General features: G+C 38.3%; 2 protein-coding genes across 6 annotated transcripts in view; one reads left to right on the forward strand and one right to left on the reverse strand.

Moving 5' to 3' along the window:
• ZNF281 (zinc finger protein 281) overlaps positions 1 to 18689 on the forward strand; it is a 109020-nt gene that overhangs the window by 86164 nt on the left and 4167 nt on the right. Inside the window, exons 11-12 of the mRNA XM_038143698.1 lie at positions 6787 to 6893; positions 18318 to 18398. The gene's annotated coding sequence lies outside the window, so the exon portion shown is untranslated. The remainder of the gene's footprint in view (positions 1 to 6786; positions 6894 to 18317; positions 18399 to 18689) is intronic.
• The window catches only part of NR5A2 (nuclear receptor subfamily 5 group A member 2), an 88424-nt gene that overhangs the window by 10426 nt on the left and 59309 nt on the right, over positions 1 to 18689 (reverse strand). For all 5 annotated transcript variants that reach the window (XM_038143701.1, XM_038143699.1, XM_038143700.1 and 2 more), the window contains one exon: positions 16834 to 16981. In XM_038143701.1, coding sequence (XP_037999629.1) covers positions 16834 to 16981 — 148 coding nt within the window. The remainder of the gene's footprint in view (positions 1 to 16833; positions 16982 to 18689) is intronic.

Raw genomic sequence — 18689 nt, forward strand, 5'->3', positions numbered from 1 at the left:
AGCAGTTGCTGTGTTGTGTCTTCAAGGACATTCCCCAAACAACTGGAGTCTCTCACCATGCCAATGGGTGGTCTCTGCTCTTGCTTGCTACAGGCTGTTCTCAGTGAAAGTGTGCTTCAGTCTGCAGGTTGAAGCTCTGCTGGTGCATTGGAAAAATTAACCCAATGTGGTTAGGCCCAAATTTACTGCCTTTGCAGGCTGGTAGAAAGGCAACCTGCCTGGGCTCATGTGGCTTTCTGGTTCCTGCTTCTAGGCTTGTTTGTGTGTTTGATCTAGTGACTGCTTAAGGTAAATGACAGATCAATTCTAGAAGAAATGTCTCAATCTAAATCTCTCTTTTCTAGGAAGAAAATCTGTAACCACTGGCTTGTGGAGGCATGGTCATACTTGTATATGAGCACACATTGGTAAACTAGGGCAGAAATTATTTAGTGAAGGTCTCGCAGATAAACTGAGACAGAAAGTGAATCAAAGCTTTTTTTTTTCTCCAAACTCCTCACATATATGTTTGGGCCATGCTATATGTTTGGGCAATAAATGTTTGTCTTTGAATATTGAGTTAGAATAAGCATTGGTAACAAAACTACTGTGCTAATTATCATACTGTTACCAAGCTTTATGCGTATATATATATATATGCTTACATGCAGGCAAATCTGCCAGAGCAGTAGTATCACAATATCAAATTTCATAAAGGCAGAAATTAGGCTTCTGATAAGTTAAAAATTGAGACTAAGTAGGGAATTTATTGAACCAAAGAGTTTCCCCAGTTAATTTCTGCAACATCATTTTAATCTTCAATAGCACACAGAGTTGCAGAGTTGTTGGTGTTTTAAGGGAATTATCTGTCAATGCCTGCAATTTGTAGGGTGTGAATAGTTTAAGATGTCATAAATATTTATGAAGTTCCTGGGAATGGTGATAGGACATCATACAAAGTCCTTGAAGTTACAAACTGAGGCAGAAAGGGTGTTATATGCAAATTGCAATAACAATTTAAGAGGAGCAAAAAAACATCTATTATTTAGGTGAGAAGAAGCTGAATATTTAGAAAATAGGGAATGAAAATTTTTGAGAGATTTGCTTTTACCTAGAAAAATTTTGCTCTGCTTTTGCCTAGACATTTGTAACTTTTCTGAGTGTTTGCTTTTATTGGTCTCATGAGAAGCTTGCACATTATCTATCCTTTCCCTTTCTATCCCTCTCTTGCTACTCAAGTACCGTTTAGAGTAGGAATAGTGGAACAGATTAATCTCTGAGGTATTTCTTTTGCTGCCACTGGAAGTTGACCAAGGGGTGATATAGTCCAAAAAGAAGAAATATAAATATTTTCTGGAAAAATATAGGATATAAATTTCTGCTGAGGGTAAAATACAGAAATGCAGCTGCCACTGAAACCCTTTTGAGTATCAGGCTCTATCCTTTTATAAAGCCCATCTGTCTCTGCAGATTATAAAAAATGCATGATCATAAAAAGCAGTACTCCTTAGGGGAAAAATCTCTCTGTACTAATCTTGTAGTCACTTCACAAAACAATTTTTAATCCCAAATTTGCATTTGATTTTCAGTCAGGAACTTTTGTGGTTTTTGCAAAGTTTTCCTATTCCATTAGAATAAGATATGAGGTACAGTTTGTTCAGGTGGCAAGTCCAGACTATGAATAAACCAACGTTATCATATGAAAGAGAATTAAACAGGCAGATCCAAGTGGGGATATATTAAGCCAAATTTAAGCTCCAGTAGTTGAATTTAGCCTGTACTAGATGTCTGGTTTGCCTCAGGATATATTCAGCTTTCCAGCTAATCGACTGAGGAAAACTGCCTCAGGTATGATAAAATTTACAAGAGAGCTCAGTCGAATAGCTCTTGTTATAAATACTAGCTTAAAGGCATTCTTCTGGTCTTTGGGATCAGAACTGTATTTGCATTTAATTATTATATTTCAAACTTTTTCAACTTGGTTAAAAATATTAGACCAGCCAGTTTGGATTATATCATTATAGTACTTTCCAGATAATGGTTGAACTTCATACCAGATTTTTATTACTGGGTGAATATTGTTTGACTTTATTCTTTTGTAAAATCCAAATTCCCACAGGAGCAAAAATTATTATAATATATTCTCATTGAGGGAAGGAGAATTAAGCAAAGGTGTTTTAGTGATGTGCCGATCTAAGAGGTACAGCACTCTGCTATGATTTTCTGTCAACATAATTGACAAATAATTCAGAGTTTTAAGCCTCTTGCACTATTTTCAGACAAGGCTTAGTGTGAGAACTAATTGTCTTTTAGTCATTGATTTCAAAACCCTCTTTTTACCCTTTTCTGAGACTTTTCAAGACATGGTTTTACTAGTTCTATGTACCAGTATTTGCACTAACAATTTGAGGTTTTTTTCACAGAACCAAGTGGCATCAGTGGAAGCTGATTCTAGTTTAGAAAGAACATGAAAAAGACAATCACCTCTGCCTGTGTAAGATACGGGAAGTGGAAATCAGTGACAGAACTATTTTCTTTTATGATTGTGCTGAGATAACATAAAATTAAATGCTTTCAATTTTTGCTCAGTACTGAAAGCACTACAGTAGAAACAAATACATGATGCCTGTTATCCAAACACTTGAATTTTTTTATTACTAAGAGGTGGACTCTGCTTTAGGCAGTTACAGTTATTTTCTGTGTAAATGTGGCTGCAGACTGCTCACAAGACATTGGTGGTACACTGATGCTGGTGCTGTTTCAATCCTCTATGAAGTTAGCACTGACAAAAAAAACACACTGGCTTGGATGAGAAGAGCCAGTGAGTTTGGTAATGTCAAATACAGGAGTGTACCAGTCATCAGATCACTGTCACACCTGACTGCGGCAGCCCATGAATTAAATGTGCAAAGGAGTACTGCCAGTATTGCCTTTGTGGACAATGAACACTTCCTACACATAATTTTCTGCTGCAGTATTTCAGAAAATATTGTTCTTGACATTTGATCTGAGTGGGAGTTGCAAATTTCACTTTTTACTGTCCCAGATGTGTGAGCTTAGTTGTGGAAATGGTTTGGCAAATGGGATGACAGAAGCCCAAATAGGGACACCTGCAACTACACTGCAAGTGTCAGTGCTGCCTGTAGGAAACACTGGAGAGGCACCCAGCGTGTGTCAAAAGAGCCTTTGCACTGTTTTTACAAAGATTTGGATGTATTCTTCATCCTTATTCCTTAAACTTTTAAACATACAGATATGAAAGCTAAAGAAAAGCCCTCCTGAAAGGCCCTCTGGCAGCATGGTTACTCATCAATCAAACAGGGTAGGGAAGTGAGGAATAGAGCAAATACTCTTTCACTGCATTTCAAACATGCAGCTCTTAGGAGAGAGTTTTACTTTTCAGCTGCCTCTGATTTCTTGGCAGGAAGTCCTGGTCAGAAAGGACTGGACGCTCTCAGTGAGGTACTGCCTCAGCACATTTTTAACATTTCAATTGGTCAGTAAGAAACAGCAGCAGGAAAACTGCAGATTTCTGCTCACTGCTCCGCTCAGACTGAAATATTTTGGTCAGATATGGATGAGATGTTTCCATAGACAACACAGTCACAGGCTTAACAGGAGAAGCATGAATTATGGGGCTCCAGATCCTCTCTAGCCAAGAAATTGTGCTTTCCTGTAGCCTTGGAGCCACAGCAGACAGTGGGATAAGCATTTGGCAGGGTACAATTGATGTGCATACACATGTGCATCCTCATGCTTTAGTTTCATGGAAATCCACAGGCTGTCAAATCTGAGGTACTGAGCATCAACCACTGCATTTACAGCTGTAAATCACCATAGTCTCAAAATGCCAAAGTTACCACTAACTCCTGCAGCAGAGCTGCCCACCTGCCCTGCAGGGACTCCTGCCCAGTTGCTGGGGAAATGATCTGAAAGGTTGAATCCTGGGCTCCTTCAAGGCAATGTACTCACATGCTTACTGTTCTTACCTTTCTTCATTTACATTTGCTAATTGGAAGTTAACTTGTTCCCAGAGACAGGCAAGTATTTTTAAACCAAAAATTACATTATTTTTTTTCCAAACCTTGTGTTGAAAAGCAACTCCGTGCTTTTCCTAGTGCACAGTCCTAGGAGCGTCTCTGAGTGTGTGGTAACACCGTGCTGCCTCTTTCAACTCTATCTTATTTGTGTTTAACACAGATTATTGGTCTGTTCACCAGTCAGCTTGCTTTGACTAATAAGATAGACTAGTTGAACAAAGATTAACACAATTCTTACTGCTTCTGTCCAACCAAGTTATGCACAGCCCAGCAATTTATTTTGGTATTAATTTCCTCTGTCAGCCTTATATTAAAAAAAAAAAAAAAAACCCAGATAAGAGTAGAGGAAGTACAAATCAAGCTTGACGCTTTGGGGAAAAAAAAATCACATTCTGGAAAACTTGACATAGAATCCAGTGGTGTCAAAAACCTTAGATATTTGTTGTTTTCAATTCAGACATTCTTCATTTAGACCAAAATAACAGACATCTGTAGTGTACCTTGCTGCTGGTGACTATTTAAGAAGTAGGTGCTCTCACGGCATGGTACTCTTTATGTGCACAGTAATGAAAGTTCACTATTGATTTTTCTGTAGCTGCTTGTAACTATTATAGTTGATACATCAATAGAAAAGGAAAGCACAATGTTTCACAGGAGGCAGAAAATCAGAGAATACATGATGCTCTGACAGTAAATCATGGCATAATCTCAAGAACTGATAGATGGTTACTGCTAACTTGAAACCCATGGCTTTCTCTGAAAAGACTAACCTATAATCGTCCAATATGTTCTAACAGACTGACTGCCCATAATAGTGGTAAAGGACACAACACAATGTTTCATTTCCAGAATAATGGTTTCCCCAAACCAGGTTGTAGTGGTGGAATTCGTTTTGTGTGTTACCACAAAGGAGGGAGAAAGAGTGGTGGGAATGCCATTTAGACTAATAGTTACAGGTTGTAGGAAAAAGACATTTTTTTTCAGAAAAGAGCACAGAAGGGTTTTGTTTAAAAAATAAAAGAGGAAGAGAAGTTGTCATTAATTTTTAACTTGCAAAAGTCTGCAGTTTGTTGAAAAGGAAATGCAAAAGAGCTGATTATTCTTGAGATCAAAATATTGGAGGTGTTTTGTCAAGAAAGGCAAATGCAGAGAAAATACATTTACTGTAGCTGTTTCCAGTTCCACAGTATCCTGAAAGGGAGCCAAAGGCACGTAAGTAATGAAAGCTCTTTTAAATGTCTGCTTCTCTCTGCTGCACTTTTGGGGGGCATAACAATCTCTGAATTTTACAGTATGCCTAGTGAATTTTTAACAGGAAAGTTCTTAATTGCTTTGTTCCCTCTTTACTCCCTGGCTCATCTCTGTAGCTTCATCTATGGTTTTAATTAATCGTGAGGCTCTTTTTTTCCTGTCTCAAAACAGAAAGTGAGGAAGTACTGCCCGTAAGAGGTGGCCAGCTGGAGCACAGTGTGCAGTCTGGATGACACTGCTCCCACAGTCACCTGTCACAATGTTCCTCTCTGGAAGATATTTTCATTGTGCAGCATTGTTTTCCAGCACTTTTTTAGGGCATGTGAGTTTGATACCTGCCCTTTTCACCTTTGCTGGTGACTCCATTTTCTAAAGACAAATGTCTCCCAAATAGGATGGTCCTAGACAAGAGGAAAGGACTTTCTCAAGCTACCACCCATCCAGCCTGCCTCAACCAGGCTTGAAGGACACTTGTCCTGCTTAGGCTGTAGGCTTTCCCCATGTGATAGAAAGACTGGATATTGTTGTCTGTCTTGTCCCAAGCAGTTTGCTGATCTCTGTTACAGTTTTTGGCCTTGGGGAGGAAACATGCTGTTGTAGTTTCCTTCCCCACTCTGCTGTTGTAATCTTTCTCTTTGCTGAGATGAGACTTTCCTTCACCTGGCAAGCAGAGGTGTTATGTAATATGTTTATAATACTCATAAAACCCTCCCAGTACTGAAGATGATACTAAATGTAGGATTTTCCTTAATAATTTTTGAATAACCTTATAAAGAAGACTCTTAAACTGCCCTTAGGATGATGTGTAAATTAAATTTTTTCAAGCCACATGGACTGTTTGGGGTTTACTCTTTCAGTTTGTCCCATGCTAAATGGCTCTGCACAGGACCAGGGCAATACTAGGAACTTCTGCTCTGAAAGGTTCATCCAGTCTTGGTAGCAGCATTGCCAGAACCTAAGGAATTGCAATTTTCATTCTTCACCCCTTTCCTGCCAGCCAAAATCATTTGGGACACACTCCAAGCCACGAGCTTGGGAAGGAGCGTTTCTGCACAGTTCCCTTCTATCTCCCAATTCAAGATTCCAGCTGTGTTCAAGGCTGGGCCATAAAGTTTGTTTCTGAGTTTTCCTTCATTCTTTCATTCCTGTTTGCTTCTGTTTCCTCCCTTTCCACCTCTGGCTTGGCTTTGATCACAGTCCCTTTCCTTCCTGGCCTTTTCCCCCTATTTTCATGACTCCTATCTCAAGCCCTCCAGTCTCTTTCTGTTCCTCTGGTCCACACCACTGCTGTCCCTTGTTTTCATCAATCACTCCTGGTTCCTGATCTGCCCAGATATCCTCTTCTCTTCCACTCTTCTCCCATCCCTCTTGCATAACCTTTTTTTCACCTGTGATTTCTTTTCATTGTTCCTTTACAGCATTTCCTCTCTATTTTAATTCCCTTGTTCCTTTAGAGTATTTTACCTCTCTATTTTAATTCCCTCAGAGACAGACTTTGCTTTTGTTTCTCATTCAGTGCTCAATCTTGCACAAGCTGCGAAGGGGTAGGAGAAAGAGGGAAATTTGCCATAGTCTACAGTGCATCTCCAGTAAATGGCCAACATTACCCATGTATAAACTCAGGTAAGAGCCTCTGCAATGTAATTTTTAAACTAGAAATACATGAGGCAGTTTTCAGTCTATGTATTCTGGTTTTATAAGTTGTCTGTTACTAATGCAAAGTTAATCTCATTCAGTGAAGCATTTAAGAATATGTTCAAATTAGGACTATAGGATAGTATTACTGGCTCCAAAATTTAGGATATTCATTCACTTATCTGTATTTTAATATATAACCATTTATTCCCATGTTATGATAAGTACTTGACTAACAAAAGTAGTCACTGATATTAAAGATTTCTGCCAACAGCAGCTGAAAAGATTCTATGTAATACTGTATTTCCTTTGTTGCCTTTATAATACATTTAAACTTGCAACTTAAACATCTAAAAATAGTAAGGAATTGTAAAAGTATTCCAAAAGTAGAAACACCTGCAAATGTGGGTTACATGCAGGTAATTTTTCCCCCTTACAGGAGGTGTTTAAAAGCCATCCTTACCAGTATTCTATAAACATAATAGGGAAAAAGTGCAGAGCACGCTGATTGGGCTATTCTGAAATCCCCACTGTCTCCACACAAAGGCAACAGTACAGAATACAAATATTGCTTGATACCCATGTTTCTAATTACTCGCAAGATTTGTATCTAACAAATATATGACCTAATTTTCTCTCAAGCATCTAATCCTATTGTTATTTCAAAACCTTGTTAAATATGCATTTTAGAAAAAAAGGACATGAAAAGGAAAAGTACTTGCGGAAGATGGTTAATCTTTTTTCCATGGCTTGCAGCTGTCAGACAAGCAGACAACATAACCAAGTAATGAACAGATTGAATCAAATTCATGCCTCACATAATGCCATTGTACTCAACAGTTACATGAGGTATGAATTTGCAGCATTCATTGCATTTAATGAAATAAAATCAGGAACAAATCAGCAATTATTAACTTTCCTCTATAATTTAGTGTAGTTTATTCAAAAAACTCAATCAGCCATGAAACAGAAGGCTTTCTCTGGGATTCCTGGAAGAATTTTATCATTCACTACTCCTACATGCAGGGCTGAGATGAATGATTAAAATTTTATTTATTAAAAATATTGGTTTAATTTTGAATTGTTCCTCATAACCCCAGAATTTGTATTTTATTCCTTTTGTATTACATGCTTTTTTTTTCCCCAAAACCATTGATTGTAGGTTTCATTAAGACTGATACCTGGAAGATAGACACTGTCCTACTTTCTTTCATACTGCCTGCACTTGTGTGCAACCTTCTTAGGAGGATGGACTAAAACCTGTCAGCTCACTGAAATAATGTTCTTAGGAGCAAAACATTGTTTGTCGAAGTCATCACTCTATATATCATTTAACGTCTTAAAGAAATTTAAGGACCGATTTTTAATTGTTTGGCTTTGCTATGGGTTTGGACAGGTAAGAGAAATGAATATGTCTTTGTTTTTATTTTTCCATAAAGAAATAAAATCCAGGCCAAAAAAAAAAAACCAAACCACTTTTTCCTGCATGTGCTAAATACACTTCTAAAATAGTCCCTCAAAAGATGAATTGTCAAAGTTTTAGACCCTGAGAATGCAGCAAGGAACTATTTTCATGCTAAGTGATTTATAAAGGAAAAGATCAAATTTTCTCAAAATTTAATCAAGGTATTTTAAACCAGATTAATTTTAAAATGTTTGTTATAAAATCTGTAGAGATTTCAAACCATGTTGTTCCAATCTGCCTCTACTCTACAAAGTGTCTTTAATACTCTGGATTTCACCACTGTTTACAAAGATAGATGTTGCTTTTGTTTACCATATTGCGTGAGATATTATTTTAGGGACTTCAAAGTAATGGAGTGAGAAGCAGAATAAGAGGCAAAAGGGTTGATTTCTCTGTTGAGCAATGCTGTATCCATGAAAGGAGAACGTCCCTCATGAGATTATTCTGAAATGAGGTTTTGTCCATATTCATTTGCTTTACTTTCCCAGAGGGTTAAAGTAGAGAAGTGGAATAGCTCTTCTAGTGGCAGAGTGGAGTAGCCTGCCTGCTTTGCCTGAGATCCAGAGAAGAGTTAAATGTTCCAGGAGCAGAGTGGCTGTTGGACTGTTCTGCTGGCCCTCATCATCTCCAGTAAGAAATGGATCCCTGGTTTCCGAGGCAGTGTGGAACATGCAGCAGTTAGGGACTATGTAAGATTGCTGGTAGCTGTTCACATTAAAAGCTACCAAATTTGAATTTTTCAAATGCAGAAATAGTTGTAAAACCTGAAATTAGAAGGCATGATAAATTTCAACTGCTTGACTATTTAGGGACAAGAAAGGACCCCTATAATCATCATTGTTGCCTTTTTCAGTCTTCTGCTCACTGCAAGCCATAAGGAACAGCCACAAGGCCTTGAAAGTGAATGGGGCAGGGAAAGTAAAGTTGCCAAGACAGGGAAGCAATGAACAGGAAGGGTGCCTTGCCAGCACCATTTGCCACTCCAAAGGATGAAATGCTGGGGCACTGAGATGTGATCTGCTGAAGCAATGTGGTATCTCTTAAAAAAATTTATCAACTAAACAATGTCCCCTGCCACATTAACTTTCAAGGCCTTGTGGCTGTTCCTGCCTTAGCTGTCATCAGCCATTCAGTGTCACAAGGTCACCTCCTGCCCTGGACTTGCCTGGAATGCCTTCTCCATTTCCCACCCACCGCCTTTCCAGACCAAGTCCTTTTCCACTTTTTCCTTTCTGCCTCTCAGGTTTAATATTATCTCAGGCCAGATCTATTTATCCACCTTCTTCATTCTCTTTCAAAACTTTTTGTAGTGCCATCTGAGGGAAGCCTGGGCTGGGTGTGCTGGGACTGTGCCTGTGATCCCTGCATTGTCTGCTAGTCAATACCTGTTCATCAGCACACATGGAGACTGCATACTTTAAAGGAGCATTTAAAAATGTCACCTGCCATTAAGGAAAATTAGAAAATGTTCCTATTGATAAGTTTGTCATAGTGAAAGGATCATCCTAGCTAGATGTCTCATTCTTCATTTTTTTGGGTTCACTCCCAGGCACTCTGTATATGGGACAATAATTTCAAAAAGTCTGTTTGAAATAATGCAAAAAACCAATAAGAATCCAAGGGAGCAATTTTTTTTTGTCAGAAATTGGTATGTGGAAAAAGGTACTTAAATAAATCTTGGTTTTATCTATTAGTTAGTTGTCAGCTAATAATAAATTATGTTTAGTTCTTCCCTTGTTATAAATACATATTGATTAGTTTTAAACTCTGAACTTCAGAATGAGTTATATCTGGTCATTGCTAAACTGCTCTCTTCACTAAGAAAAATATCCCCAACACCTATTATACTGCCCTTAATTAAGACAAGCATCAGCTTTATGTACCTTTATTTGCTTCTGCCAAGTCTCTCTGGTATAAATATTGAGCAGTTGCTGCTCTTGAATACTAATTGGTCCTTCCTGAATTCCAAATGATTACATAAAGTTTAGGAAGTACTTTTTTGCCAGTATGAGCCTCCAGTACATACTCTGGGTGGACATTAGGGTTGAGGCAGCCTAAATCAGACAGGTATGCAGTAAGTATTTTTCTAAAGTCATATGTAATATGGGGAAGCCTGAAAGCTGTGCCAGAGTGCTCTCCAGAACCCCTCGACTGCTGGTTTACTGCTTTTACCAGATGCTATTGTACAGGCATCCTTGGGTAGCAGAGTGGGTGAGTCTAAGAAAACTACCAATGGTAAAAACAAAACCACCTCGTTATTACAGCCCAACTAAACACGTGTTTTATAAACAACACATACATAACAAGACCTATTGAGGTCTAACTAGACCTAACTACTTAACTAAAAATAGTTGTATATTTACAAACTCGCAAAAGTAAAAACAGCGAGAGTGACCACTTTGGAGAAGGCATTAAGCCCTAAGTCCTGTTGGTGCCTGTGAGAGAGAAGTCATCAGTAATGACAAGTCCATGCCTGGTTAAGCTCTCCATTAGTGACTTGCACTGGCTTGCCAAGGAAGACTGTCATGTAATACTTCTCACTTCAAATTCACGGCACCTACTTCATCTTTATCTGCAATCAAGATCTAAATGCAAAATTTGCCAGGTTATATCTTTATATGTGCAGCACACTTAGTTATCTATAATTCTGCGTGAATTGATTCTTGTCTAATTTTCTGGTCTTCTTTCCTGTTTTCCTTTTGGTTTGATAAAACCCCTGCCTCACTAATTCCTTCATTTCATTCTCCTATTATATTTGTTTATGTGCTCTTAATTATCATAATTAGTATAAAAATGTAGTCTGCATTCCCTGTTATATTACCTCCAGCTGATGCTTATACGCTTATTTACCTGTCTGCATAAGTGTGATATTAAACCCTCAGCAAAAGTTATGGAAGTGAAAGTATTGACAACCTCATGTTTCATCATAGTTTGCTGCTGTATTTTTTAAAATCTTTTCTGTATATTTAGACTGGGAGCTCCCTGAGGCAGAGATTCTGCTGGTCTGTAAACCTAATAGAACAATGACTAGAAAAATGATGTTACATAAAGTACATTAAAAAGTGCAATAGCTATTTTTTTCAGTTGCAGATTGTTGTGTAACTGCATTGATGTTAGTTATTGCAGCAGGTGGAACAGAGCGCAGGCAGGCTTTGTGCCTTCTAGTCTTGTGAGTGCTGGGGGCAGAGTCTGCCTTGAATATGCTTCATTTCAGCCTTTTTCACCTGCGTTAGGGTCCTAACAGGCACATTTATTTTCCATATGTGCAAATGGTGGGGCCTAGGGCTTTAATTACCTCCTCGCATCTCATCTCTGACACTTTACAAAGACTAAAAGCAAGGAAAGATTCCTTTTCTAATATTCCTCTTAACTGGCTAATATTCCTCTTATTTTAGCAGAAATGAGAATGGAGTGTTGCAGGTCTAGATGAACTTCTGCTGAATTGTCTGCCTAAGACTGTGGTTTGTTTAAAAACAGAGTTGTTTTTTGCTAGGTTTTTTTTCCTGTTGCTTAAGCAAGAGCCCATTGTTTGATGTCCACCACAATTAAATGTTTATTATTTGTGCTGGACCCTCTTGTCTCATATTAAGTGGGATGTGAGATCAATAGTGGCTCTGCAATTATTTGTCCATTGATAAAGCCTTCATTTCTCAAATGAAGTGCATTTGTCTGTGTCCTGACAGTGATAAGGCAGCAGTACCAGTCAGCCTAGTCCAGCATTTAGCTCCACAACCAACAAGTGCCTGGTCAAACTACGTCTAACTTTTTCTTACTGGCATTTTACTTTATAAACGGCTCTGATGGGAGTTTGAAAAATCATCCTTGCTGAGTTCACATAATAAAAACTAGCAGGACAAATGGGAAGTTTTTGTAAAGAGAAAACAATGACTGATTTCAGGTTAAATGACCAGTCCGTAAAGCTATTGGATGGTAAAATGAAGATGACAGAAACCACTCCATTTAAGGCACTAATTTGGTTCTTCAAGCATCATTTAAATTTAGTAATTTGTCAAAATTAGTTTATTAAAATTTCTTTTGCATTTTTTTTTGTGATAGAAAGCAAATTTTGACTCCAATAAAAAAGAGTGAAATTTTCTTGGCTTTAGTGAGGTCAAAATTGCATCTCCCAGTGGAGCATACGAATCTGTTTCAGCCCCAGAATTAGAAAATTCAACAGCACACGTGGAATGATTTGTTTGCTTTGTAAAATTTGTTTTATTTCTAATTCTGATTTATGACAAGGAAAGAAAGGTGTTTCCCAACTAATGTCAAATTGGTAATGAAAATTCAAAGAGCTTGATAAACTGACACATTTGCTTTTTCTATCCATAATGTTTCTTGGTTCAAGCCAGCACTTACTGAAGATAAATAATTTGTATTTAGTTTTTGGTCTACTTTTTGATAATGTGTACAGTAGGCTGTACTGGTTATATGCTATAGAAAAATTAGGTGTATTTTTACTCTGGGATTAGGGTAAAGAATTCACATTATCCTCAATTTAGCCAACTTTCAGAAAGCTAGAAATGTTTATTGTATTTGGTGGTAGATCTGATAAACAGTTACAGAACTGTGTGATCAGCATCTTTCTCAGATGTTCCCATTCCATGTTGGACATGAGCTCATCAAGTAGTGTTAAAAGTAGGTTTAACAGTCAAGTCAGTCAAAAATTTCTTTATTTTTTCGGATTTTTGCAATTTGTGCCTGGCCACTAACTTCCCATCAATGGTGTGACTACACTTGCTGCATTATTGTGTCCGTGTTGGTTCTTCTTCATTGGAGGAAACCTGTCAAATGCAACTAACAAGTTGAGAAATCCATACTTGCATATCTCTTGAGCTTGGTTGTTTTTTTCTTTTTTTTTTGTTATCCACCTATCTTTAGATTGCAAAAAAACCTGGCAGACATAACTGAGTTAAGTTGTGGTTTGACATATTGTTTACTTCACTCCCTGAAGTGGAATTAAGGGGAGAATATCTCTATATGTGAAATCACAGAAACGATGCCCCAGAAAACAGACGTTCTTTGGGGTTTGCAAATATAATGTAAACATCAGTCTAAGAAAGGTTGACAAGGGGAACTGCAGTGAAAGACTTTTATGTAAGAGAGGTAAGAACTAGCTACCTGTAAAGACATTTACTTTTTACAACTGAGAGAGGGAATTTAAAAAATATGTAGTTCTACATATTTAACTATATTATAGCACTGAGCTAAAGAGATATCACACTTAAGAAACTATTTACCAAACTGTTCTGATTTACTGAATAACTGCTGAGTCAGCTGTATCATTCTGTAGTTGGCAGTTTTGGTCAGAGGGTCCCAGCCAGAGCAGCTGGCCCTGGAGAAAGGACTGGAGCTCCTGTGCCTGGGGTCCCAGTCAGTGAGGTAGGGCTGTGCAGTGTAACTGCAGGAGGAGTTGCGTGCTGCCAGCCACAGCAGCTACACATAATATGCATCTGGCTAAGCCTCAGCAGCATCTTCTTTAATGCTGCCAAAAATCAAAAAGATTTTCCTGTATAAACCCTTTGCCAATCCTTACGAGTAGATAATGAACAATTACCTCTTTAATTTAAAATCTTGCAAGCAAAACTGATACATTTTAAGTTTATTTTGAAAAATTACTCTAAGTGCTTTGGGTTTTGAACATGCTTTACTGTTAGTTTACTAAGATAATCACTTTTGAAATGTTAAGAAAAAAGGCAGAGACCAAATTCTTTGCCCTAAAGGAGATCGCTGTCTTTTGGATAGACAGACAGGACGGTACAGCCATGAATAACAAACAGCTTTATAAGGCAGCCTCATATCTATACAGTTATAAAAAACCAACTTCTCAGTAAATTAATTCTGTGGATTACTGACTTCATGTTGCCTTTGAGAGGCTTTATAGTAAACATTTATTTTTGAGTCAAGCACTGGACTAAAGAACAATAGTAGATGGTTTCATTGCCTTGGTTAACACTCATCTGAACATTCCCAGAAGTGTAAAAAGGCTATGTCTTGAAGCACTTTTTATTCCATTAAACATTACAGGGCCAGATTGTCAACAGCTGAGGTTTTTGAAATACTTTTTTTTATTAAGTTATACATTTTTGGCATTAGGACCAGTTTTCTGTAGAGATGCCTAAGAGATGTAGATATGTGCTAAATGCACTTAGATACTTAGGTACAATAATTGCTCCCAGTTATTTATGTAGAATTTGATGCTTAGCTACTTCTGACAGCCCTGCTGAATGCCTACCAGCATTGTTAGACACTTCACTGTCTTCTAAACCTGACTTGCTCTTAGGCTGTGAGGTGTCTTTTTAATTTCATCTCCATGATTCATTTGTTCTTTTGGGCAGAAACTTAAGTGCTAAGCTAGAAAGGGTATCTGTGGTTTTCATTTCAGTCCTGTCATCATTCTCGTTAAGTATTTGCCTCTGTCCTGTGGGTCAAGTGGTAACATCTTTACATTTTACTCTCTGCAGAAGAACATCTAGCTGTGACTATTAGCAAATGGAATTCTGCAGTATGCTAAATAATGAACCAATCGATTTTAAAGGTGTCGGACCTGTCTTAGCTACATCACTTGTACATGCAAGTGATATGAATACAAGGTTCCTATTAGCAGCAAAATTAGCTTGTTTTATAGTAGCATAAATGAGAGAAAAACTGGCTAACCTGGCTTGGTACAAGTTTGCAGGTTATTCCTGCCCAAGTGCTTCAGAAGTAGAGCACAGTACCTGGCAGAAATAGAAGAGCCAGAGGTGTGAGAATTATTCCTAAATCAGTGAAAAGTACCAGAACAGCTGATGAAAATAATGAAATAAAAACCCTATTAAGTGTGAGAATTTTCCAAATGCACTTCATTTATTCAGCTAATTTAAAATGTTTCTGAACTGACATGAATTCTCTAAATATTTTATGAGAAGAAAGCTGCAGGCTTTATTTGTGCCACTGTATAATGACTGAAAAACCTACTTATGAGGAATTAGGAAATATGAATTCTTGTTATCCATCAGATTAATTCATAAAACATAATTTCTGCAACAGATGGTTTGCTTTTGCTTCTCTGAATCTAAGATATTTGAGCAATGTAGCCCTGAATACAAAATGTTAATAGTTACCAAGGAAATCCATCATCTCTTCCTAGGATTCAAAATGGACATACCTCAGAATGATCCATTTCTTTAGCATCATTCTAATTTCATTATAATTTGTAACATCTTTTCTATCTTCTGCATGTTCTGTCCCCTGTACCTCTGAAGTATTGGTCTTTTATCTTCCCTACATTTTAAGGAAACCTTATCTAAAATTTTCTCAGCAGGTTCAAATTCTGTAACACCTAGGAGGGACATATTTAAGACTGTAATTGAGATCTACAGTGTGATCAAAAATGTCTCTTCTAGTCTATTTGCAATTGTATCACAATAATTTATTTTTAGAATTTGATTAATTTACAGAATTTTTTATAAACTGAAAATCAAAGGAAAGCATTACTAAATGTCACCACTGCTATCTTTCATTGTGTCCTTGGCTCACCTACCCTCTTTGTAGACAAAAACACCTTTTCAGTAAGACAGGAGGTTTTGCTATGGAGGCATGGCTGGGCCTGACCTTATTAATGTTTTTAAGTTTATCCTTTCAACTGTTTGCCAGAAAAAAGCCACTCACTTGGGCAAAGTTCATTTAGACCAGCTTTACAACAAAGTGTAAATGTGAGACAGAGGACAGGCAGAAAAATCTCTTCCCATGAAGTCAATAGGAATCCATCTCCCTAAGATCTTTTTTATTCTTGGCACCAGTGATTTTTCTCAACTGATTTATTGGAAGGCACTGGTTTAACTAATTTGTCTTGCATAGGTATCTTTCCCATTCTGTCCTCTCCACTAGTACAAAACAATCTTCCCTTTAAAGGTTATTTCCTAGCCAGATCTGTCCTAAAGCTATTATCATTAATTTGCACTTTAGGAGTTCCTTTCACTTTTAAAAAACTATGAGATACATTCCTGATTTATGGGTTACAGTGTGACAGCCATCATATGCAAAGAAGATTGTTTATACTTACCACAGACGCCCTTGAATAAGAGGGAAATTTCAACCATATCCCCACTCCATGTACTTTACATAACTGTATTCAATATCATAGAAGAACACGGCAATCTGTATTTTCCACTACTCTCTAGGATGTCTAATAGAATTTTATCCTCATTCTGGAAAATTCAGTATTCACATACCAAAATACAGAAGGTTTATAATACTCCATGAAATTCCATAGGTTTTAGGAGTAATTTCCATGGAAACACTCTTTGAATCCTTATACATAATTTCCCTGCAACTGATAATTAAAAAACTATCCTCAGATTACTGTGAGCCTCATTAAACATATTTCAAAATCACGTGTTTCACAAAAAATTGAAGAAAAGCAAAGTATTTTCAACATTTTTTAGAAAAAAACAATAAGTATGAAGAATGGAGTGTACCTACCTAAACTAAACAGCACCAGGAATTTGAGACAGACAAATTCTCGTAGGTCAAACTGCAGCGAACGAAGCTTTGCTACCAGTTCTTGTGCATGGCTCATAAGATTGTTGAGGGTGGCTCCAGCTTGGGATGCTATTACGGAATAATCCACCTGTAAAAGAGAATTGTATTCCTGTCTGGTTGTCATGCCCACACTTTAGGATGTTTCAAGCAATATTATACAACCAGGATACTCCTGGATATAGAAATCACTCTTAATTTAATGATGTTACCAAGTCAAGATGATATTATATAAAAACCAATGGTATATATTGAAAATAACATTAAACCATATATCTTAATGGTACATGACATCACTGTGAGCGCTAGTTTGTCCATATTAGCTTTTTAAGAAGCCTATGACACTGGTAGCTGTCCACATCTCAGTTTTGTTCCTTTGGTGTCTCCTGTAATAGTATGATCCTGTAGAGACCAACTGATGGAGCGAGCTTTGTGCCTACCATGGCTGTATTGCTCCAGAGGGACACAATGATATTTATGGGAAACAGTCCTGTGTCCAGAACTTGGCCAGAAACATCTATTCAGGCCCAGAAATGTCGGTGTATTCCCACCGGAAACAGAGGTATTGTGTGGGTGGTTGCTGTTCTCCTCAGCTACACAAAATCCCTGTATTTGTTGGAATTGATTGGAACTCACTTGTTCTGGCAAGTGCTGCCTGGAAGGGAAGGAGGGGTGGCAAGTGTGTGACAGCCCAGCTGCCCTCACCCTGTCCCTCGCAGTGACCGCAGTGCACAGAGCTCCTTCCCCTGAGCTGAGGACACACGTGGTGCTGGCCTCTGCTGCCCTGGGCATGCTGCTCCTGTTCTCAGGGCAGGCTGACCTGCCTGGGAGCTTTCCTTGTATACAGAGATCCAAAGCTGGAGTTAATACACTTATTCAGAAAGGGAAAATTCATAAGCACAGGATACCCAAGGCCTGTCATTGCTGACTCATCCTTGGGTGATCCTTGAATCTTGGGCAACCTCCCCAAGCCCAGCATGCTGAAACTGTTCTGGCTGATGCAAGTCCCATGGCAGGGATGTTTTCATGCAGGAGACTGCCCCAGCCCCTGCCACTCTGAAGGTGTGCCTGCTTTGTCACAGGATGGTGACCAGTGGGGAAGGGCACAGCCTGTGGGAATGCTGTGGTGGGAAGGTGAAGGGAGGGGCTGGGATGAGCTGGTTCCAGGACAGGGCAATGGCTTAGTGTGGAGCAGGGTGTCACTGCTGTATCAGAGCTGGGGTGACCTGAGCAGCAGCTTCAGCTTCAGTGCTCAGCCCACTTCTCATCAGAGAGCTCCACATCCCCTGTAAGTGCCACTGTGGCATGGACATGGCCTGCTGTGCTGCTTGCTCCCCACAGAACCACTGGCCACCTGGCTGAGACCTAAGTGGGTCAGTGGCACGTTTTCAAGATGCTCTAGTATTACCATCACCTTTCTCTTGTAGGAGCCTTCAGAGCAACAGGGAAATTGCTAATCGTACTTCATCTAAGTGAAGTCTGGCTGTAAATTACGACTAAGCACAATGGTAAGTGCTTGCTTTGGTCAGTAATTTGTTTAATGGAATCAGTGCTCTCAGCCCATCTCTAAGGTTTCCCATAATAAAGTAGTTAATAAAGAATGGAGTGGTATCACCACAAGAAAGAAACCAATACTGCAAAATTTTGCTTTTCCAGGCTCTGATCCCTCAAAATCTGTTATTTTAAAAAACATGTTTAGTAGCGTGTATTTTGATTTTTTAAAAATTATTTTATTTTAAAACTAGTGAATTGATTTTGCTCAAGTATAAACAGCAGTAAAACTTGGAATACTTCTAACC

This window comes from Motacilla alba, chromosome 8 (genome assembly GCF_015832195.1).
Source record: "Motacilla alba alba isolate MOTALB_02 chromosome 8, Motacilla_alba_V1.0_pri, whole genome shotgun sequence".
Classification (NCBI taxonomy): Eukaryota; Metazoa; Chordata; class Aves; order Passeriformes; family Motacillidae; genus Motacilla; species Motacilla alba.